This window comes from Cyanistes caeruleus, chromosome 14, assembly GCF_971803275.1.
Source record: "Cyanistes caeruleus chromosome 14, bCyaCae1.hap1.1, whole genome shotgun sequence".
Taxonomy (NCBI): Eukaryota; Metazoa; Chordata; class Aves; order Passeriformes; family Paridae; genus Cyanistes; species Cyanistes caeruleus.
The window spans coordinates 15,734,131-15,758,689 of NC_141714.1; the positions used below are offsets into that span (position 1 = coordinate 15,734,131).

The 24,559-nt window shown below is 41.4% G+C and overlaps 1 protein-coding gene across 2 annotated transcripts in view; it reads right to left on the reverse strand.

Moving 5' to 3' along the window:
• The window catches only part of BRWD3 (bromodomain and WD repeat domain containing 3), a 49,970-nt gene that overhangs the window by 18,943 nt on the left and 6,468 nt on the right, over positions 1-24,559 (reverse strand). For both annotated transcript variants that reach the window (XM_086850438.1, XM_023925933.2), the window contains 17 exons: positions 22,323-22,473; positions 20,201-20,299; positions 14,068-14,228; positions 12,852-13,073; positions 11,369-11,469; positions 10,658-10,728; positions 9,713-9,813; positions 8,517-8,557; positions 6,984-7,088; positions 5,868-6,021; positions 5,331-5,465; positions 4,810-4,938; positions 4,194-4,419; positions 3,386-3,556; positions 1,669-1,852; positions 1,124-1,217; positions 351-500 (listed from right to left, as the gene is read on the reverse strand). In XM_086850438.1, coding sequence (XP_086706564.1) covers positions 351-500; positions 1,124-1,217; positions 1,669-1,852; positions 3,386-3,556; positions 4,194-4,419; positions 4,810-4,938; positions 5,331-5,465; positions 5,868-6,021; positions 6,984-7,088; positions 8,517-8,557; positions 9,713-9,813; positions 10,658-10,728; positions 11,369-11,469; positions 12,852-13,073; positions 14,068-14,228; positions 20,201-20,299; positions 22,323-22,473 — 2,295 coding nt within the window. The remainder of the gene's footprint in view (positions 1-350; positions 501-1,123; positions 1,218-1,668; positions 1,853-3,385; positions 3,557-4,193; positions 4,420-4,809; positions 4,939-5,330; positions 5,466-5,867; positions 6,022-6,983; positions 7,089-8,516; positions 8,558-9,712; positions 9,814-10,657; positions 10,729-11,368; positions 11,470-12,851; positions 13,074-14,067; positions 14,229-20,200; positions 20,300-22,322; positions 22,474-24,559) is intronic.

Here is a 24,559-nt window from a genome sequence, read left to right on the forward strand (position 1 = left end):
GATCACTCTCAGTCATGGCCCTCCAGCTCAGAGCACTGGGACCCCTTTGCTCCATCATCCATGCACAAGACGGAGACAAAGGATGTGTTAAATCCCTCTGCCCTGTCCGTTTGTGAGGTGACCATCCCCATCCTGGAATGGACCAATGTTATTTTTACACTGCCTTTTGCCATGAATACATTTGAAAAACCCCTAAATTTTTACTGCCCCCCACTACAACTCCTGGCAGCTCCAGCTCCAACTGAGCTTCAGCTGCACAAACTTCCTCCCTCTCGTGGACATGCGGAACCTTAACGTGCTCTGGGATTTGGGAATGGGGAAGCTGCTGGAGGCTGCTGGGAGGCTCAGACCTCAGAGGAGCTGTCGGACTCGTGGCGTGCACAGGGGTTCTGGCTGGCTCCCTGCTGGCTGTGCTCGATGGTGGAGCGGGTCTGGTACGCGTGCTGCCGCTTCCGCTGGTTCCTGCGCAGCGATCGCCCGCCTCCCGCCTGGAACTCGCTCTGCAGGGGCACAGCAGCACCGACAGGAACAAATCAGGGAGTTACTCATGAGTTACACAGTTAAAAGGTGCCTGGTTACAGTGGTTGAGTGTTGCACCCTGGTTTGAATTTCTAAGTTTCAAATTAATTGAGCAGTAAGAAATCACTTTAGAATTAGACATCATCTAACACATAACAGAATTAGACATCTCTGACACACTGTGGATGTTTCAGGTGTGGATTTTTGGTTCAACAGAAATTCTACTTTATAAAGTAGCAGTCTTTGGAAAGAATTTTTTTTTCTTCCTCTGCATAAGATAAATTCAGCTCCTTATAAAAGTCTGCCACCTCTACTTCCCCCAAGTCAAACTGGAAACCCACCACGGCTCTGCAATTTTCCTTTCCCAGCATCTTCCCACCACTGAAGCCTCAAGGATAGAGATTAACCACTATTTGGATATTATAGACAGCCAAATCACAGTTACAGAAGGAAGAAGACAGTGAGCCAGAGAAACAATTAGGACTATTGATCTTCTAAATAATTCAACAAAATTGGTTTGGGGTTTTCTGTTGGTCTTATTTTTGTTGCTCAGTGCTCAGAACTGCTTCCCACCCAGGTTGTCTCTTCCAGGGCATTAACTCACCCGTTGTAAGGTGTGAGATGGCTTTCTCTTCTTGTCAGCAGTGTATAAACTGATTTCTATTTCACCTTTGGCAGCTCGACATTCTTCCTGGACCCTAATTATACATAAGAAACATACATTATATTCATTAAATTATCATGGAACGCAACAGCCTCCTTAATATACCCATTAAAATACTTGTGCTGCTCTAAGAAACCTGTGCATAAATCCCCCAAGCAGCTTCCATCCATTCTCTGCTGAATCACAAGTTAAAGAAGTAAATTTGTTCGCTGAGCAGTCGTAATTATTTTCAAATGTATTAAAATTATTTTCAAGTCTTTTTTAAATAAAACTTGAGGGAAATGTGGTACTGGAAGTACTGAAGAAAGACTGAATTGTGAAAAGAAGGAATTACCATTCTCAACTCTCCATTCTGATCCCAATATTCCAAACAACCCAACCAACCAAGCCCCAAAGCCGACGCATCGCTTAAAAATCATTCCAGGAGTACGGAAGGATCGTTACACATTACACAACTGAACCTCTCGTCCCACTGAGCCTCTTACTTGCTGATGCCTGGAGGGAGCTCGTTGACCACCACCCTCCTGCTCCAGGCCATCAGGTCCCTCTCGGTGGCCATCTGGCTGCGGGGTGCGTTGTGGTGCATCTGCCGCACGCCCTCGATCTGCCCGCTGCGCCGCAGCCCCACGTTGGGCGGGGAGGACACGTCCAAGCCCGGGCTGCGAAGAGCTGGGGGAGAGACAAACAAAGAGCTTTTTCACTTCCATGAACCACCAATAAAATCCTGGAGTCACAGGATGGTTGGGTTAGGAAGGACCTTAAAACAGCGCCAGCCTCTGCCATGGGACAGCTTCCACTATTCCAGGTTGCTCCAAGCCCTGTCCAATTTGGCCTTGGGCACTTCCAGGGATCCAGGGGCAGCCACAGCTTCTCTGGCAGCCTATGCCAGGCCTGCCCACCCTCACAGGGAAGAATTCCTTCCCTGTATTCCATTCACAATTTAAAGCTTAAAGATGGCACAAAGATTGATAATAATGGAATCACTGCCACCATTGTCCTTATTTATCCCTCAACACAATTCCCAAAGTAAATCACATGACAATATTGCATTTATGGTTGTGCAAAGCTATATAAAAATACCTGGCTATTTAAATGCTTTATACACACTCCAATTAACCTACTCAAATGGGCAGTTCATGTGGGCAAAATCCTTGATCAATGCAAGTTCTAGAAGGAAACTGCTTTAACTTCCACACTACTCTGGAAATTCCTTTACACACCTACAGGGACACACAAATAAAACTGGGAACTGGAGCTGTGCAACACATCAACATATCCTAAGCAGCAGAAAAGACTTTGTGTGAGCTGAAGCTGCCTTTTAGGTACCCTTTTCGAAATATCAACTTAGATCAAAGCAAAAATGCATTTTTGTATTTTTCCCTGGTATTTTTTCCTGATATTTTTCTTACTCCTTGAATTGAAACACAAGCAATTCCACATCCAAATCCTAATGAGCTTTGCCAGGAAATCTACTTCAAACACATGTAATCAGTCACTTAACCTAGAAGTGATTTATTAGCAGCTGTGAATTCTCCCAAGGCTCAGGCTGACTTGCAGCACAGTCCTGGGCATCTGCTCCCTCCCATCAGCTGCACTCACTCAGCTGCTCACTTCTGATTGAGTGTGGTTTCAATTTTTAATCTCTTTGTGTATTAAAAATAAAATCACAGTAGCAGAACACTTACCAGGAGAATAATCTCAGGCTTTCTAAGGAAACACTAAGACAGAGCAACATGTTTATTTTATTAGCACTGATGCTCAGCCTTGTGCTGCAGCAGGAAACCATTAGTCTGTCACAACACTGTATTCCACTGACAGCCCCTAATTATATGCTTTCATTTTGGCATTTTGCAGCTATGAAGTTTCATCTCTGCACTGATATCAAGACAATACAGTGAACTTCATGCTTATTTTTCATGAAACTGGTTTACAGCAGGAATAATTTCAGTCTAACAACTCCAAGCCATCAGATACAGCCCAGTTAGACCACTGGGTGCCCTCAGCTGCCCCTTAAATTTATAATTCAGTTCCTCTGTTGGGATCCACAGAACATCCCACTGCTCCACAGGGGTTAACAAGGTGTTCAAGAAGAGAAGAGAAAAACATCCTCAAAGACATCGTCTCATAACTGCATTAACACTTGGACCAGTCCTCCCTGTGAGAAGGAATGAATCTGTGATGGAGATAAGGCTGGACACTGACCTCCATTAACAGAGAGGGATCTGTTGAGTGGAGGGTTTGGAAGAGTTTCTCCTTCATTAATTAGTCTGAGATCTTGTTCCCTCTGGAGCTCTCTGATCATTCCATCAAGGATACTCTCATCCTGGTCATTGGTTTGCTGCCCGATGACTTGTTCGACTACCTCACCATCACCTTGACAAGAACAAAGCACAAATGCTGATAAAATGATGGATTTCCATATTATCAAACACCACAGAAATAATCCCATTTAAAACTCTGCACCACTATTTGTCTGCTCTGCAAAACATCTGATCACCAGCTGGCTTTCTGCTCTCATGTAATAAACGAAGGCAAAGTTTAGAAGAGAAGTTACAATAAAATCCTAAAACTCCAGACCACATGTAGAACATAAACACAAACCCTTAGAAAGAGCAGAAATAAATTATGCTTCAGTAGGTTAAGAATGGAAGGTCTTTTTTGGGGATCAGCATTTTGCTGAAGTTTATGTCTACAAGAAAAAGTAACTGTTTTAAAAAACAAAAGTTTTTTCTATGTTTTCCTCACCTTCCTGCTTCCTTTCTCACATCCACAATTACAGAGATTAATAGACAATTAAACATCTGCCACATACCTGGGAAAAATTCCACTGATTATGGAATACTCTTGCCTACAGTCAATTTGATTCCACACACAACCCCAACCCTACCCCCTCTTCTACCTGTATATTGAATTTAAACCATTAATTTATACATCCCCATAGCACCATCCCAGGAGCTGGTGCTCAATACTGTGCCACACTTGTATTATTCATGAGCTTCAGACAGAATACCATTAGCCACATATCCCAGCTGAGGAATAAGTTGTTCATCCTTGCAATTCTCCCTTCCTGGCACCAGCCGCTGGAATCTCGTGGGATGAGGATTTCCATCAACATCCACCAGGAATGGAGGAGGCATAAGGTGTGGAGCCTGTTGAGTCTGTTCATCCAGCACATAATTATTGGCATCCCGGATCAGGGGCCGATAATCCGTGTGGAAGAACATCTGATCGGGAATCTGAAAGAAAAGCAATTCAGTAAATAAATCAATGGCCATTTACAGCTGTCTTGCTGCTCTGGAATGGCTCCCATAAACCTCAACTCCTACACTTGGGATCAGCACAAGGAATGTTATGACAGAGAACAGATTCCTACCACAAATGTAGCAAGGCCTGATGCAGAAATTCAACAATAAAATAGGCCAAGAGAGGTGGACAGAGAAGATAATGCTTTTCTCCTCTGTCTATAGTCATTCGTCTAAATCTTTTTGCATTAGATAAAGAGCAACTGCTCCATGACCTAATTATTATTTTGTCTGGGGCAGGGTGAGCGAATAAATTGTAACACAAATACTTCCAAGATAAAATCAGGTCAAGACAGGGAAGAGTTTAAAATTCATTCAACCCACCTTTTCATAATATTTATTGCATCCAAAACCAAATAGTAGCAGATGTCCATGAGAGTCTGTGCAGGCAAAATGCTGCCCATCTGGTGAGAACTTGCAATCAAAAACAGCTCCATGGCCTTGGCCCTCAATCTGTACCAAGCACAGAGAATTCCTTTCACAACCAGACATTCTCTATAAGAGCATTTTCACCAACATTTCCCCTGTGTTCCAACACATACTGAATCCTCATTCTGTGATTTCTCATCTCACTCAAGACTGATTTACACTTTTATTTATTAAACTGAATAACACAGTAAAACTTCACATTTTCTCTCTGTCCTGGAATTTCAGCCCGATTTTTAATGTATGTTCTGGAACAACCACCTGAAAGTCTACATTTTATGTTAATGGCAGACATAGGGCAAGATCACCAAAGATCTCAGAGTTGTACTGGCTCTGGAGGTATTTAATGAAATCTGCTTTTGTCTCAAGGCCAGTTTTGTGAAAAAAGAAAAAAACAAACCTTCTGTGATCCTTCTTACCATGTTAAAGTAATTGCGAATTTTTGTTCCTTTGTCTATATCCCAAACGAAAATATTCCCATCGTGTCCCGCCGAAAGCACAATCCTTTGGTCAAAGGGATGAGCCTCCAGAACAAAAACTTCGTCGTCATGACCCTGCAACAACAGCAGAGGGGAAAAAAAGAAGTTTTATTTCTGCATTTGCTATCTCCAGAGGTGCTGGGAGTTACTGAGCCCATAGCAGGCCACCTCAGTTTGCTGGAACTGTGCTTGGTCACCACTCCTTCCTTCAGGTTTGGCAGTGTCACTGCTCAGCACCGCTGAGATGGGGAGGGATGGGGAGGAAGGAGCCTCCAAAGGGTTCCCTGTCAGCCAGCAATGACCAGGATTCTGCACATCAGCTCCTTTCCCCATGGTGCACTCTCCTCCCAGCAGGCAGGGGACAGATGGATACTTCAACACCAAATCCTCCTCATGGGAATGGTGATGAGTTCAGCCTGAAATCAATCTCAGAGTGAACTTCATCCACTTGGGATTCCCCCCTGGAATTGTACTCACAGATAAGCTATGGAGAAGCTGCCCTGTGGACGAGTTCCACACCTTGAGGAGGAAATTGTTGACTGCAGTGATGACAGTGGCATCGTATCGATCCCAAGCCACCATGGTAACCTTCAGCTTGGTGACCTTGTCCTCTCCAGATGCCACATTGTTTCTAAGGAAATCAACAATTTAAAAAGGAATAAATCAGTAAGTACATATGGAAACATTTAGGAGAGCTAATTCAGTATGAAATTCGGGGGAGGACGGATCACAGGCACCTCTGTGACTCTGGCTAAGGCAGGAGAATAAAGGATGGTTCTGCAGTGGTACAAAGTGAATACAGGAAATATTTAGTGCCACTGAGATTTATAGAGCTCTATTTCCTTAAAAAGGACATTTTCTCCTCTGCTCCTAAGTCATCATCCCTCTCTACCCTAATTTTTGCTTTCAGCCCTATTAGGCTTTTTCCTACAAGGCGTTTTTCTTATCAGTCATCAATATCAGTAAACTCCACAATGAGCAGGAGCCTGCTAAATAAATCCAACTCACACTTCCGACTGCAAACACTGCAAATGCAACCACTGAAATATGGAGAATTCTGCAAAGCAAGTGCCTAATGGATTTCTCAAGTTCTGCTCTTTGTTGTTTGGAATATTCAATTACAATTCAATTACAGGGCACTTAAAGAAGTCACTTGAGAATCTCAAAAAGAAAAACTCAAAACTCTAATGGAACCTGAGAACCAAACATTAATTTCACCTCTTACTTGGAAACCTAAGGTAGAAATACAATGTTAAGAACTATATTGGAGATATATATATGTATATATATATATATTAGCAAATGATCACTGGAGCTCTACCAAAACCTCCTTCTGCGAGATAAATTGTTTCACATTCTTATTTCATGTGTAAAATACTAAATATTCCTCAACCATAAGGATAGGGAAGTACCAACAGATTATTAGTTATTTGGGGGTGAATTAACTATGTAAGTTGACAAAGCCATGACACTTTGAATACATGCATGGAAGACAACTAAAAATGGAAGCAAATAACCAGTTTTCCACATAATGGAGGATTTAGCTTGCAGGTAAATGTACCCATGAGGTGTGTTCTGCTTGCTTTGCTTTACCCTGTCATTTTTGTAGCCATATCCAGGACCAGACTCTTCCAGTCGTGTTGATGGTAGTGCCAGATTCTCGCTGTTCCATCCCTGCTTCCACTGACAAACCTTAAGCTGTGGGACAAAGGGAAAAAAAAAAGCCATGAAATTCTGAATAAAGATGGTTTCATCCCCACATGGACACCAATAAATTATATATATATGCACTTGTAAATGTGTACTTGTGCATCTCTACTTCTCTTACTCATGAGGTTACAATTTTCCTATCAGATATTGTAGGGTACAAGAGAGTTTCTAGCCCACAACATTAATTACATTTGGCTCCAGCAGCAGATGGCCTTGGAATGACTTCAATGTCGTAATTCATACGAGCTGCACATTCCCTTTTTAATGACATCAGCAAATCCCTGGAGCAGCTCAGAGTGGCAGCAAAGAAAGGGAAACTGTGTGCCAGGAGTCTGGCATAAATTATAATGCATTAACTTAGGGACAGGGTGAAGACAGGCAAGGGAAAGAGCCAAATGGAGCACAAGGAGGTTGTCCTGCCTGTGGAGCTGAAAGGGAATATTTTAATTTTTAAACCCCTCCTTATTGAAAAATTTCAAGCATGCAGCAAATGTATTTAACCACATCATACTGCTTTGGCCATCAATGTCACAGAAATAATTTTTATTGAGAAACTGGAGAAAAAGCTCTTCAAGTAATACATTTTCACAGGATGGCCAACACCTTTGGAAGTACATTCCATTTTGTCTACATTTATATACAAAATTACACTTAAAAGGCAAACCTATTCAATTTTATGAAGTAATTGTTTCACCTTTTCAGTTTCCCTGACCTAATTTTTTTCACTGTGATGAAAAAGAGTTAGAAAATACTTGAAACAAATTAATTTTCTTCCTAGTTTTACTTCTTTATATTAAAATAAAATGGAAGGTACCCCTTTTCCATTCAAAGCATTGTTACAGAATATAAATTTTCCGTATGTGACCTCATTCCCTTGCACATGGCTTGGAAGGAACTGGTGGTACAATTACCCCAGCACATTCCCACATAATTCCACATGACAAAGCTCTCCCAAGTACAGGTGCACAGTTACAGCAGGGCTTGGAAGGCTCATCCCTTAAACATCCTGCCCAGCAAAATAACGAACAGGAGCAAAAGTTGAGATAAAAACATCCATATTTACCAAATTTTGCTTTAGACTACACTGATTACAATGCTCTTCCTCCACAAGCAAGCCCTCCGTGGGGGCTTCCTGGGAAGGTTCTTGCACAGAAAAGTTATAGAATTTGGGTTCCAATTTGCTCTTTGAAAGAAAAAACAAATCAAAAGCACAGTTACAGAACACGTTTGTTGTTACAACAGAGGACAACGAGTTCGAGCTTGTGGACATGACACACATCTTGCAACACACTGCAATAATTTGTCCAAGATTAAGCCAAGCCCACAGGCAAATCTTCCTGTTGCGCCAAATTTTCCATGAAATGTTGCTTGGAAAATTAAATATCATCATTATCAGGTCAAAAACCCAGCACTCACCTGTCACCGTTGTTACAGAACTGCACTGCAACCACTTTATCCTAAACAGGAGGGAGGAAAAGAACAGAAGTGAAAAACTTCAGCCTAAAAGATCTCCATGATGAGCTTTTTACTCAACTAATAAAAAGAATGTCAAAAAATTCAAGTACAGAAAAGTTGTATTTGAAGTTAAAACGTCACCAGACACATTGTGTTAAACACTGAAAGAGAAAGCTTCAGAGAGGTGATGGTTTCCTGCAATTTTTAGACCTAACATGAAAGTGAATCACAAAATTTAATCCAAAAAATGCAAACCTTGGCTTTATTAACACTTACATATCATTGACAAACGAGTGTTATGTTTTAGACATAGTTTTGCCCTTTTTTTAATTCCCAAATACTTGTGCTGGCTCCATGACTTGCTCTCCTTACTCCCACTGATGTCTCTATCTCCTGCTAACTGGGATTTGTTTTAGGGGGGGTGGTGACAGCTGTCTGCAGGATTAAGAGTGGATTTAAAGAAATTAAAGGAATTACAGCTTCTTCCAAACCTGTTCAATAGAGAAAACATCCTTTTCTTTTTGTGAGCAAAATGCTTGTTAGATGTGTTGGCTTGGAGACTTCAATGTGAGAGCCATGACTCCCAGTGAAGTTCAGGGAATCAATTTAGACCTTGGGCTCAATCCATGAAATGTTCCTGAGGTGGTAAATTTGTAGTTTGAATTTTTATTGGAACCTTTCTGCATTATCTGAAAAAAATATGCTTTTAAGCTTTATTTTCTAAATGAAATTAGCATCATGATCCAAATTTTGACAGCACAGTGCAAAATCTGAATTACTTTGTTTTATGTGGATTTAACTAAACATTCAAAGGCAAGTTTAATAGGAAAATATGACATTGTGTAATGACATTGTGAATTAGAACTGTTTTAATTCCTCATTCCAACACGGACTTTTTCAAGAAAAAGGGAAAATTAGCTGGTCCCTCAGTTTTCTGGAGAAATGAAATACATAAAGCCCACTTTGCACAAACCTCTTGCCTCAGAGGGATTTAAAAATAAACATCCCACAAATTTCCAGGCATTTAAATACCACAGTGTTTAAAACCAAACAAATTCTAGACAGTAAATTAAAAAAAAAAAAATAGGATGCACAGAAATCAAATTCCTGAAATGAGGAAAAGAAAAAAGAGATTTTCATTTGAATTTGCCTCTTACCGTGTGAGATTCCAGCTCAGCCATTTTCTCTGGAGATTCTGAGCCCAAATAATAAATTCTTATGACATGGTCAGTACTCCCTGTTGCAATGAACATGCCACCTAAAACAGAGAATTATCTGTAAGAAGAAAAGTCATCCAAGGAACAACTTATTTTAACTTCATTTATTTTAATTTGCAGTTTTCTTGTGAAAGCAGCAAACTAGTTTGAAACAGAAATTTTCAATGTAAACAGGTAAATGTTGAATGAACTATTTAAATGCAGTTTCAGTATCTACTTGACACACATCAGAGAAATTATTGCTGAGTTGGGATGCAGTGATTAAGGTATTTTATTGTAATTTCTTTACAGTATTGCTCAAAAAGGCCACTGTTGTGTGGTTTACTGCATTGAAATGGGTTTAGTTAATTCAGGACTTCAGCCTTTAAAAAAGGAACGTGGCACTACAAAAGTTCTCAATTCTGAGAAAGAAAATTTAATGAGTAATTACACAATTTTCTTTGTAAAAATCAGTATTTTTGCTCATTTAAAGCTGCAAAGAAGATTTGTTAGGCTGATATTTTACAATACATTGAATTGATCCTCTTAGAATTCAGCCAAATTTGGAAGATTAGCAAAAGTGTACTCTTTGACAGAGGATTTCCACAACTTTTCACTCAAAAACTTTACAAGGTACAGTCTTAAAAGGATGTTACAGAGAAATATCTCTGATGTGCAAAACAAGAGACTGAAAGCCTTGGAAATGGTCAAGATATTTTAGCTTAATTTATTGGAAGAGAAAGAGCAGCTTGAGCAGACACTTTGCAGGGAAAATTTCCAATAATCACAATTTGACAGGGATAAAATTAACTGGAAAAGAGTTTAACCATATTTGTATTTAAAGAGAAGTAACAGAACTGTCACCAAAGCCCCAAATTCATGAAACAGCTGATGCTGCACACGTACCAGAACTGAAAGATGAACAGGAGATCTGAACACCAGGCCTGGACCTCTCTGCAAACTTCACAGGACGATCCCTACATGCAAAATACACTAGTTTTATTTTTCCTTCTTTATTCAACACAAACAGTTCCATGCAGCTCAGCAGGTTGAGGTCAACCTCATCTTAAGTCTCTTAATTTTTTAATTCTCACCTAAGTTTGCTAGAATTTATTTTTTGTTTTTGGAATTTTCTTCCTTAGTTTAATAAGAAAACAATAATTCTCTAAACTGAGAAGATTATTTAACTGATTTAATATTACCCTCACCAATCCAAATCTATTTAAAACTGACCCTGCCAAACCATTAATCCAATAGCATTTCCTCCCAATGAAATATGGGTTTGATGACATCTACATATGTACATTCTTCTGATTAAAAGCAAATTAATCCTTCTGTCTGTACATTTTGGACAGGGATTTAATCCTGAATGTAAAAACTGGAATTCCTTCCACAACCTTGGCTTGCAAAGCACAAACCTCAGAAATAACAACCCCAATCTCTGCCTCCCCTTTGGGTTCCAACATCACAGAATCCCAAAGTGCTCCTGCCCCACATACCAGTTTACTGAGCAAGAAAACGCCCTTAATTCATTATCTCAGCACTCTTTTCCATGCCAAAATCAAAAATAAGTTCCTCCTTGAGTTAAAATAATTGTAATTATCTAAACAGTCTCACTTGAATTTCATGGTGTTCGCATGCCACTGCCAGAAACAGATTGTTCCGTCGGCACCAGTGGAAGTGAGGTATCGAGTTGTTCCTTTCCTTGCTGGAGAGAACTAAAAATAAAAGTTGTAACAATTAAACCAGCTCCTACTTTCTCTTCTTTCATGCTGGAAACTTGTTGACAAGAATGTTTTTCACTAACATACTAGTTTCTCCCCAGGAGTAGAGAGAGCAGGGGAAAGCACAGAACCTAAACTTCCATAAAAATAAAGCTGAGGAAATGGAAAACACCTACATTTTGGTTAGGAATTCTTTGTTTTTACCACACAAAGGAAATTGGAGAGATGAAACAAGCCCAGACCCTGTTAATGGGGTAAAATTATTTCTTTCTAGGATAGAACTGGATCAAGCAAACACAACTAACTATTCCTGCATCCAAGGCAAATGAAGAGCAGAGCTGCACAACAGGATCCCCTCTTCTCTATCTTCCTAAGCCTCTCTAAGGAGTGGGAAAGCTTTTTATTCTTAATTTCATAACTGCAACAATACCTTTAATCCTCAGGCTACCTGGTAATTTGATAAAGGAATCCAGCACTGCTTCCTCAAAAAGCAGTGACTGATTATATTCTAAATTATCAGTTTTACAAAGAGCTTGAGAGAAACACACCCACCCATATATAAATATATATATATATATATACACATGTACATGTAAACAAATAATACACCAGTTAGAAAGTCAGGCTGGAAAACACATTTCTAACATGATCACCTTAACATGGTTGAAATCAGACAAAATTGGAAGTGTAGGGAAGATGGGGAGAAATGAGATTCCTGGGGAATACTGGCACGATGGAGAAGCCTGTGCTGAATCCAAGGCAGCACAACTCCAGGAGAGAGGGATTCTGAGCCAAACAGCCCCACTCACTCTCCCCATTATGTGCATCATCTGCCAAATTGCAGGGATTGTCTTTTTTATCCTGCAGTTTTGGTTTTTGGAGGTCTCTGCCTGGCAGTTGTGAGGGTTTTTTTAAGAAAATCTGCATTTGCTACAACATCCAGAACAGCTCTTTAAGCTACAAGTTAAAATAAGAAGGAAACAAGATATGGGGAGTAAGAAATTCTAACTGATTCTTCTGAAAAACAACTATTCTCTGTGAACACAAGTGTTGGGTCAGCTACTGTGCCAGGAGCACCACCAAAGATGCCAAACACGTCAGCAAGTTGAGCCAAGGAGATGCTGCTGCTCTCTGAGTTGCTCTAAAAGAGCATCAGACCTTCCATTTTCTAGACCTAAGGAAGCAGCAGTAGGATCACACAGCTAGAAGCACATGGAAGAAGAAGGATGATTCCCTGGACACCACAGGATTGAGTTAGCCAGGAAAAACATCACTGAGTTGGGACAGATCACAGACAGAAATTTTATCCTTGACCGCCACAGCTCTTACTACCATTCTAACTCAAGAGTTTAGGGTAAAACCCCATCAGTCCTTACCTGTATGGAAGTGATGGAAGCTGAGTGGCCCTGCAGGACTGCCAGGGGGGCACAGGTCCGGAGGCACCACACCCTGACCACCTTGTCACAGCTGCCCGCGGCCAGCAGCGTGTTCTCGTAGTTGACGGCCATGTCCGAGATCTCGGCAGAGTGGCCCCGCAGGGTGGACAGCAGGCGCCCATCATCCGTGGCCCAGATCTTCACCAAACAGTCATCTGACCCCTGAAATTGCACAGGAAATCCCAAAGATTACAGAAAATATGGGACACGTCCCATGCACATCACATACGGATCGCTGTGGATGGACAGCGATCCCAACCCCTGGGAACTGGCAGAACAACTCAGTGGGATTCCACAGAGGCACAATTTTAGGGAGAAACTCTTCCCTGGGAAGGTGGTGAGGCCCTGGTACAGGTTGCCCAAAGAAGCTGTGGCTGCCCCTGGATCCCTGGAGGTGCCCATGGCCAGGTGGGATGGTGTTGGAGCAACCTGGGATAGAGGAAGGTGTCCCTGCCCATGGCAGGGGATGGGGTTGGATGACTGAAATATTCCATCCCATCCAAACCACTCTATGATTCTATGAACTGTGGAGTCTGAGGATCACCTTATAGAGTCAAGGATTCCAATTTGATAGAAGAGAATCAGGCAATCACATGATGGTTTATGCTGGAAAGGGATCTATTTGGAAGGCAGGGACACCTTCCACTATCCCAGGTTGCTCCAAGCCCCATCCCACCTGGCTCCAGGGATGGGGCAGCCACAGCTTCTTTGGGCATCTTGTGCTAGGGCCTCACCACCCTCACAGAGAAGGATTTCCTCCCTACATTCCACCTAACCCTCTCCCCTCTGGCAGCAGGAAGCCATTCCTCCATGTCCTGTCACTCCATGCACAGGGATTAACATTAACAGCTAAAAATGCAATATTAATTTGAAAATTCTGTTCGTTTTTAAATATGTCCAACAAAAAGTAAGGGCATCACCACAGAAATGGATGTCACTGCGTTCTGGAGAAAAAACTTAAAATAATTGCCATGTATTTACTGACACACTACAAATCCAGGAAGGTAAATTTAGCAGAAAAGCAACTTGCAGCTGAACAAAGTCATGTCTGCTTCTCAATCAGTGACTAAGAGGCTCTTGAGGGACTCAAGAAGGAAAGAAATCAAACCAAAAAAAGCAATCTTTGAAAAGAAAAAGGTCCATATTTTAAACTTACTGTAAAAATTCTCCTCCCACTGCGATCAAAGGCTATGCAATAAACAGAGGAGAGGTGCCCCAAAATCCTCTTGTGCATCTTCATGTGTTGGTAGGTGGATGTTGGGAACAAGTGGCTGAAACGGCCACATCCAGTTAATTGCCTGGCAGAAAGGATATGAACTGGGAGAGAAAAAGAAGCAAAAAGAAGAGTGAGACATGAATTTTGTCCAGAACTCAGAGTAAATAAATATTAAATCAAATACAGTATTTATTAACAACTTTATTATTAGAATCAGTAATAAATCTGAACATCTTCCACCTCATCAGAACATTCTGTCTGGTGTTATAAAAAGAAATCCCATTCTTGATGGTGCCTTTCAATACCAACCACAGGCTGCACCTGCTTCCTTACCAAAAACTAAAGTAGAATGAAAAGTTCCCACCACAACTGGGAGTTATTCCAATGTTCAATTCATCAACAGGTAACAGACACATTTATCCTACATGGACCTGGAAAATCTTTAAGAAAAATTTTTGAAGGAAGAAAGGAAATTTAGGAAATTACATGTAACTAGTATCAGTTACAAGAGGAGTATAAGAATAGTTTAAGTGCTTTTTTTGTGATAAAAGAAGTGATAAAAATCTTTCACTGGAATAGCTTCTGGACCATATGCGAGGGCCAAAGGACTTCCACATCCACATCCTTGAATTCCCATGCCAATGGAATTGAAGAACAAGAAATAGGTGGCACTGATGGAAAACTCCCAGTGGCAGAATGGCAGGTACGAGAAAGAACTGCAACAACAAACTCCCTCCTATTCCCATAGCCAGCAGCTCTTCCAGGTACAGCCTAAAACTTAAATGCACAAACTCATCCTGTAATGCACAACTGGAGACGATTTGGGGTTATTTAATTTCACCAATCCTCTCCTATTGCTATTTTCCCCAACCAATCCTCAGTCACAGCACTTGAACTTTGGATTTGAAAGTTTTGAGAGGGTTTTTCAGTGGCACTTGAGGATCTAACAGAGCTGTGCTGGTGGGTTTGTGGCGTCCCTGTGATAGCAGATCCCCTGGAGCAACTCCTTATCTTCCCCTGCACCTTGATGTGGGCTGGGCTTCAGAGAAGCCCCACAAAGCTCTTTAGTGCCTTTCCCTCCTTTAGCTTAAAAGTCTAGTGAAAAACTCAAGCTATTTCTTAATTGTCTCATGATATCGCTGCCAATCTACCCAAAAAAAAAAGATCACGGAATACGTTAAAATATTAATCTACAAAGTCAAGAAGTGCCATTTCAAAGGGCTCCTAACCCGTAACTCCTTGTGTAAATTGATACCATTGAAGTATTTACACACAAGCAAGGAAAATAAATTGTTTCCAGCTTTAAAGAAAGCATTTTTGTGTCTCAGTTTTAGGCTCTGAAACGTGGATTATTTTTAATCACTCAACACAACTGAAACATGACACACGAGGGAAAAAAGCTGCATAAAAGATGCTTGCAAAAGGCATCAGGCTCCAGCATAACCTCACCCTCAGTCAATATTTGCTTTGCATGCAAATACAGACATTCTGCAATACTAAAAAGCAAAACACACTAAAGCAAATTAATTTACTACCTACCTACTATTCAATTGATACCTGATATTATACAGGGCTGTTAAACAAAACTGTCTCCCTGAGCAAAGTAAAACTGGAATTTTAAACTCTTTTTCCTACCTCTAATACAGAGATCCCGCAGTGATAAATGCTCTATAAGGTACCTCAGCTTTGCCTACACATTATTTTATTTACTCTTCAAGTATGACAGCTTAAAAGCTGAATTCTTTAAAAGATTACACCTCCCTTTCCCCCACCCTGTGTGCCAACAGAGACGTGGAGTTGTTCAGCAACATGGTGATTCTGCTGTGTCTTTCAAGGCTTCAAGCATTTCAATATATATTTATATATTTAAATACATAATAACAGTGTATCTGCCTGTAAGCAATTTCAAATGGCTTTGAATATTTTTTTTTTAACCACACAAAGAACTGTGTGAATCAAAAAGATATACTCTCATGTCAAAATACCCCTAATAATCTCAGTATTTTCTGTATCCCCCTGCAATGCTTCTGAACATTTGCCACTGCTGTTTGCTGTAAATCCCATGAAGGAAGCACCAAAAGGCACCAAAATCCCACAGTTTTGGCACCTCACTTTTCCGGTCGATTCCCAGCCTTGCAATCAGTTCAGCTTCAGCGGATATGAAAGTAATTTCTTTTTTTTTTTTTTTCTGTGTTTATTTCCCTATTTGCACAATGGGGACAAAACTCCTCCATCTCCCATGGATAATTACCAAATAAAAAGCCCTGTTTATGAAATGCTTCAATCAGAGACATCCAGAACTGTTGTTGAGCCGTGAGGAGCAACAACTTTATCGAGGCAACAGCATCTTTGGACAAAAAAACCCAAACCTATCACTGCTTCAAAGGAACAACTCAAACGTTCTCCATTCCTGTATTTTTTGGAAGATTAATACACAATATCTAAATAGGGAATTACCCCCACATGACAAAAATCCCTGTGAAGTTTCCTTTCTACAGCACAATGAAGTTATTGTCTTCCTAAGGCCCCAAAGCACTAAAACCCAACAACAATTCCCACATGGAGAAATAGCAACTTAGTAACCCTAAAAAATTTTACTAACCTATCTCATTAACTGATGTATTTCATGCCACACTGGATATAAGAGCTGCCAAGTCCACCCCCTCACTATTCCTTGCCAGGAAAAACTTTCAAGACAGTTATTTCCCATAAAAAAGGGAGGAGATCCAGCCTTCTTGATAAGAAAAGTTAATTTTGTCCCAACATTGAAGGGCTATCTCAGCTCCTCCAACTACCAACCTGTAAAATACAGACATTTTTCTCTTTCTTTCTCACAGTCCTTGGTCCTGGAAGGCCACACCTTGAGGAAAATTGCAGTGCTTAATGCAACACACATAAACTGACAAGAGCAATTCTTAAATCACAATTTACCTCATATTCTACTAAAGGAAACAGCACACCTTGCAAGAAAGCTCACCTAGGAAGGATAAACCCCAAACCTAGCAACAACAACTCACCAGTGAAAGCTAGATTTTAAAAAACAATCACCAGACAGCCCAGACTTCAAAGTTAAATCACAACTTCAGAAGGAATTCAAGCATTTCAGTGAGGCAAAGTCACTGAGCAGCACCAGCTGCAATTCCTGCTCTCCCTAAAAACCCTTGTCTCGATCCACTGCTTGCAAGGAAAATTCAGAAATGGGAAACTGGTGCAAATGTTTGTTTTAAAAACAGTTTCTTAGGGGTGATGAGCTCCTATCAGACAGTTTTACCTTCTGCAAAAGCACTGTGACTTGTAATGAGGACTTAGATTTTGCCCTCATCACAAATCCGAGCAGGGATCGGGTACCACTCACAGGAGAGACACAAGCCAGGATTTCACAGGAATGCCAGGAAACAAACACAGCTGGCTCACACATGGAAAACACCTTCTCAGAGAGTGGCTGTGTGGCCACAAAGAGCCTGGACCCAGGAAAAGCAGCGAAAGCACAGCATGTTCCAGCTCTGGGAGCTGCTGACCTCATGGAACTCATTTCCAGCACGAATCATCATCGATTCCTGACTTCATCCCAGCGCTGCTCTTTGGCAGGCCCAAGGAAGCTGCATCACCTTGACAGTGAACTTCCACCCAGCTAAATGCTTGCTCATTGAGACTGTGCTGAAAACCTTCTGCTTCTAAATTTTGTGTTGTTTTCATTAACAACAGCTGCCCACGGAAAGACTTCCATCCTCAGGTTAGAGCAGCTCTCAAAGAGAGAAAACAACCTTCCTTCTGATCTGCTCTGAGCTGCCTGTAAAAAACAAAAGAAGCCCAGACAAAATCGAAGTAGCATCAAAAGCATGTTTATCAAAAGGGAATCACTCCCAGTCCCGAGGTACTGCATGACCAGTCTTTCCACTTTCTGTCTGGAAGAGCACAAAGGGAGCCCTAAATGTTCCACTACAGCAAAAGCTGCCCAGAAAGGCTTGAGCAGATTCTCCTCCTCTGTGTTGTCCTTTTGGCTGCAGGAAGCACTGACAGTGTTTTCCCTCCCTGTCCCCCTCCAGCAGATCACCACAGCCCCAGCACACAGCCCAGGGAATGATTTCCACAGCTCAGCACTTTCCCAGAGACTCCCTCAGCCAGAAGATTCCCATCTCTGCACAAACACACTGGGGAAAGGCAACACGGATTTCCCACTCCGGTTCCACTGTGCAGGACCGTTTATTTTGGAGTACAGACCACAAGGTCCCATCCCAGCCACATGGAAAGGCAACCACTGCAACTCCCAACTCTTGCAGCTGGGCCCTCCCAGTTGATCCCAGCTGGACCATCACTGACCCCATTCTCTCAGCATTTATGGTGGAAAGCTTAAATCTTTATCACTGGAAGGGAAAGGATGTGAGAATACTCCTGGCTGCTCATTCCATACCTTATTTACCACTTTGCAGGGGTACTTACACAATCACCTCACTCCTGAATACACATTAATGGGTGTCTTACTTCAGCCCTACTCCTTCAGCAAGTAATTCCAGAAAAGTCCATCTGCCTGAGCCAGCACAGTGTGGGAATTCACTGTTATGCCAAAATACCAAAGAGGTCAGGCACACTTCTTTGTCTTCCACTTAAGACACACACACTGCAGTATCTCTGGCTGGCACCACTCACCAGGAAAAAAACACCCATTTTGCACAAATAGGCACAGAATTTTCTTGACTTCCTCTTCAGGACTAATAAGGAAGCCCAAAATCAAACTCCTGCCTGAAGTCAAATCCTTACTTTAATATTTATCCACATTTTCCTCTCTTAGTAGTAGTTTATGTAGCTACAACAAGGACTGTATTCTTCCAGAAATCAATACTTAGAAAAATTATTTCCTGGCTATTAAAGACCCTTTTTCATATAATACCTCTGCATTTCTTAAAAAAAAACCAAAACAAAAACCAAACAATTAGGGAAATGTCCAAAACAAAAAATTATTCTGTTCTTTAATTCACTAAATAGTTACCAAGCAAGCAGCACAGCCCTTTGCCATGAAAACATGATAAATGCCGAAGTCCAATCTGCCAGGATGCCTCATTAATAATACCTCAAATCCAAAACTACCCAGTCTGATGAAAGAATTGATCCAAGAATCTGTGCAGAAATACAACCAGAAGAGTTGTGTGCAATAAATCTGCAATTCAGACTATTAGTAATCCATCAGCACAACTGCTCACAGCAAAGTAACTGCAGAACCAGCCTAAAATAATAAATACACAGATAGGGTAGAAAGAGGAAACTGCCAGCACCATCCCTACTTCTCCAAAGGGAGGAAGGATCCACATGTGAAAGGACTCTCTGACAAACCAGGAAAATGTATCCATTTGCACAAACAGAGATAAAATACCCTAAAAAGAAACAAACCAAGATTTACTTTTATGCCTGCAAGAATCAATTTTTTTGTGCTATAAAAACGGTTAATGCAAGTTCAAACCATACAAGGCAAACTCTTGAGTTTATATAAAACAGAGCAGCTCTGTGATGAGATGTAAGCTGAGAGCCCACATATATCTGAGTTTTATACAAGTTCTTTATCTAATTGTGTGGACAACTGAGGCTGAAGGAACACAAATGTTGCTTTGGTGATTATTTCCTTTTTGGAGAGGGATGCTGCAAGCAGTCTGTTTTCTGTCATAATCCAACTAAAAGGAATTCTTGAGTCAAAAAAGTTCCCTGGGAGCCAGACGCTTTGTTCTAGCTAAGATTCCATGATGATTCCAGGATTCCATGCTCCTGTGACCATGCCCATTCAATCTTACAGCCACATGTACATATTATGGAGGCATAAAAAGAAAAAAATACTCAAGCCCACTGCTCTCCAAACAATCATGCAAAACATGGCTACACACACTGTGGCAAATGCAAGCCTGAATAACACAAAAATCATCCTATTGCCAGGGAGAGACTTGTTTTAGACTAATTCATCATGAAATGTCAAAGAAAACATTAATGCAAACCCAGAGTAGTGTTTTAGTCAGTGAGAGGAACTTCCTGTGGGACAGGAATAAATAGAAAGAGGAGAATATAACATTTTATGGACTTCCAGACTCACCCACGTTTGGTGGTTTCCCGTAGTTCACTGGGAGTTCTGGGGGTCGGCCCCTGTGCAGAGCTGCAAATGCAGATCCTTTCCATAGTGTGTGTCTGAAGTCTGCACCAGAAAGAGTGGCAAGGGAGAAGAAATAATCAATACATCAAATAAGCAAGAGATCAAGCACCACTCCCAACAGCCCAGAATAAGATTTATCTGTTTGTCAGATTCCTCATTTAAAGATTGCAGCTCTGCTTTCCAGTTCCTCAGCAGTGTCACTGTAAATGGTTTCAACTTATTTTTGCTTAATTTGGGTGATTATTGACTCTAAATCCATGGAGAGAAAAAGTGAGTTTAAGAAGTGGGTGCATTTTATATTGAGGTCCAGCTGAACTCTGCCATGTTTTCCTTCTGCAATGCCAACACTTAAAGCACCTCTGCTTAGGAACTGCACATTGGAGAATTCACATTTTGCTGCCTAAAAGTGAGAGAAGTGAGGTTTTTTTTCCAATAAATCTGTTTTCCTGCAATATGTGGCAATGTGCCCTCCTTTCAGATTGTCCTCTGCACACCCCCCACCCCCCCCCCCCAAAAAAATCATTGTTTTAAAGTGAAGACTGTTCTCTTTAAAGACTCTCCAGCTCTCTGCTGCCAACTGGCCTCGGAGAGGCTCCTCTCTAGAACAATAGTGATTTTTCTGAGACTGTTCAAAGTGCCTCAGAAATTAGACCTGGATTTCTTCCATTTCTGGCCATCTGGAGGGAGAGAAATGAGCTTCCATGGTGAGTAAGTGCTAAAACAGAAGGACAGTGCCGCAGGTTGGTGGATCTGTGTAGCACCATGTAGGTCTCTGAACATAAAGTGCACAAGCTGAGGTGACTCAGAGACTCCTGAGAGCACCTTCTGATTAAACCCCAAACTGCTGCTGCACAAAGTATTAAATGATACTCATTAAAAACAGCACTCAGACTTCCTAAAATAGATCCTTCCACCTAAACCCTTCTGTTCCCCTGCAGAAAAATGTTTATTTTCTCTTTACATTTTGCTGCTGTTTGCTTCTAAGCTGCAAACTGAGTGTGAAATGAAGTAAAGTTTTGCCTGAATTTCTGCACCTAATTACAGCAAAGCACAGGCAAAACAAAACTCAGTCCCAAAACTCTGTAGGCCAACGTGTTTGAGAACAGCTCATCCCTCCAGGAGATATCCAATGGATCAGCAGATGCTCGTCAGCATCACCACAGGATGCAAGGAATTAAGTGCTCAACTGCCACCAAAACAGGAAGGTCCTGCTCTGCCATCCCTCCTCCTCTCCCAGGATGATGCTCCTCCTCCTGTGTCACCTCCAGCCCTGTGATCCTTTACCACCAGCTCATTTAACTCACTACAACAAATTTTGCAACATTTCAGCTCTCTGAATCAGCACATCACAGGATCAAGGAAGTTCTGGCTCCTGCAGGGAGGAAGTGGCAGGGGCATGGAGTGAGGAGGGAAGCAGGAATCACTTCAATAGAAGATGGCTCTCAGATCTCTTGAGTTCTAACACAAAACTGCTCTCAGGATCATTCTCTCAACCAGAGAGAGTTTTTCAAAGGGAAAAGGACTGGTGCTCTCTTCATGAAAGGAATGGGGGCTTTCAAATTAACCTGAAGCGAGGACAAGCAGGAATTGTCAGCCTGGCCTTCTCCTACTCCCTAAATGTCGCCCCAAATGTCACCACCCTGTCCTGTGTCCACACAGCCAGGGAGTCATAGAATGGAAAAAAACAGGCTGAAAAATAGCCCAGCTCAATGATTTTAGACACAGATGTGTGTAAATATATGTGGAAAAACTGGCATTTTTCAGATGCATCAAGGCCCTAATCCCATTCACATCATTTACACAAACATGAACACACAGGGGAAGGAGGAGAGGAAGTAAAAAGATCAGGCAACTGTAGGCAAGAATTCCTTAAAATTACATTTTCAACCCAAGAAAATATATCCAACAGGGCCAGCAACAACTGCATTTTAGGAAGAAAAAAACTGGCAAGCACAGGAGGCAAACCAGTGCTCATGAAAACACACAGCTATCCCAACAGGAATGGCAACAAAAGGGGGTTAATCATTAAAACAGAATTCAAGCCCAGATAAACTGAGAATCTTACCTTTTGCTGCCCTCAGGAGAGACTGGCGCCCAACACCCAGCAAAGTCTGCACCCCCAGGACACTCTGGGGGATTTCCTTGTCTAAGAGGGGTCCAAGTCTCTCACAGATCCTAAGAAGATAATCTGGAGGGATGTGTGCATTGACAGCCACCTAAACACACAAACAACACAGACAGTTGAAAACTGGTTTCTTTTTCCTTCTGCTGGTAGTACTTTGATACATATTCAAGTGTAAAATTACTGCAACCAAGCCTTAACCCCCTGAAAACCCCCTCAAAATTAATTATACTGTATTTTAAAGTGATGTGGAGTGCTGCAAAAGCCACACCAGAAATTTCAGGTTGTAACAGCTTAATTGTAAATTTAGGATATCCCTTCATAAGAAACAAAAATCCCCAATGCAGTCCTCTGATCAACTTTTTAAAAGCCTTTTTTACCTTTCAATTAATTCTCTTCCCATTTTTTGCTTAACTGAAACACCCTTGCACTGACATCACTGTATGAAGCACATGTGCAAAAAAATAAAAACCTTAAAAATTACCTAAACCCCCTAAACATTACCCTAAAATCAATACTCAGTCTCCACTTTCCAGCTCCTGGGAGTAGGTATCTTTAAGACCCACATGTGTAGGCTCCAATTTTGTCATGTTGGGAAAACATCCTTTATTTTTCCCTTTGGACAGAGACTGTTTTCTATGGAGTGACAACAGTTTTTCTGACAGTCTGTTGGAACAACAAATAAATTGTGCCTCATTATCCAGAATGTCCTGCACTGCCTGACTCCTGTATTTACAAACTAGCAGGAATACTGCTCATCAGAGCTCCTCTGACACAGGACACACAGCTCCATCCACCCCTTTGCAGGGATCAACAGTCTCCTTCCTACCCAGATCCCAGGGATGTGCCCAGCTCCCACCCCAGCTCATGGGAGGGAGTGCCAGGCATCAGGAAGGAGAAGGTCTGTAATTCCCTGCTGCCAAAACATTGTTCACTCAACTGTGTCATCAAACAGATTATTAGGACACGTCGTTGGGAATTTTTTCATTCCAATTGGGCAACAGCAGTGGAGCTACAGGACCCAGCACAGCCAGGCAGGGCTGGATAATGTCACCACCTGCACCATGAGCAGGATCAACACTGTCCCATCATTCAGATTTTAACCAAAAAGAAAAGGGAAATGTCACTAATTAAATATAAAAATTATCAGTTAATTAAATCTGACTAAAAACTCTTCCAATGTGAATGAAATTCTTGGAGAAGGAAGGTATTGGAGAAGGTTCCTCCCTCTACTTGTCCCTCAGTCACTGCTGGTTAAAGAATCATCTCATCAATCATGATGATTCTAAAGATCCAAAATCATTATTTTTTCAGTGCAGGAATGAGAGACCTGATGAGTGCATTAAAATGTTCTCACTCCAGGACTTTTCATCCTGTGAGTGAGCATCAAGGAATGACCCTGTGAATGCTCTCCTGCACTGACAGGTTTCTCCAGTCATTTTAGCCTTTTTTCCCTAAAATGGGAGTTTCAGAATTATATTTGCACCTTCCCAGAAGTACAGCCAGTGAAGTTCAGTGTATAAGCATGAATTGTCTTTCACTGTAAATGATGGGATATAACAGAAACTGAAATGAGAGAAAAGGATTATCCAAACTTTGGTATTTGCCTCTCTTTCTGAATCATTCCTGAAACACTGTGTAATTGTTCATGCTACAAAATATTTTATGATGGTGCAGCCTCCCTTTAGTGTGTAATATTTCTGAAAGGGTCTGAAAGGGAAGTCCTAGAGAGAGAATCTGCAGTTAAGTAAAATCTGAGTATGAAATTCTTATTTCCATCTCTGATAACCGGCAACAAGCCCAAGTCACCAAATGCCAATACACAGCGATGTATCAATTTTAAGATTAAAAGATCAAGAAGACCAACCTAGAAGCTCTGAAATCTTATTTCCAGAGCATCAAAAGAACCCAAACCATACCATTCTCTCTGGAAATGTAAAAAATCCAAACCATTTTCCCCATGTAGCACAGCAAACACTCCACCCTGGAGCTGACTTGGGAGTTTCACCATATTCCATGCCCAGGAAGGTGCTGAATTAAACCTGACAGCAAACATCCCACTGCAGAGACAGAGCCCAAGGTGTTCCACAAGCAGTCCTGATTAACTCCAAGATGGAAAAGGACTTGGTGGCTTAAAGATGAAGGCACAGTTTTATAGGGAATAGCAAAGAACAAACACT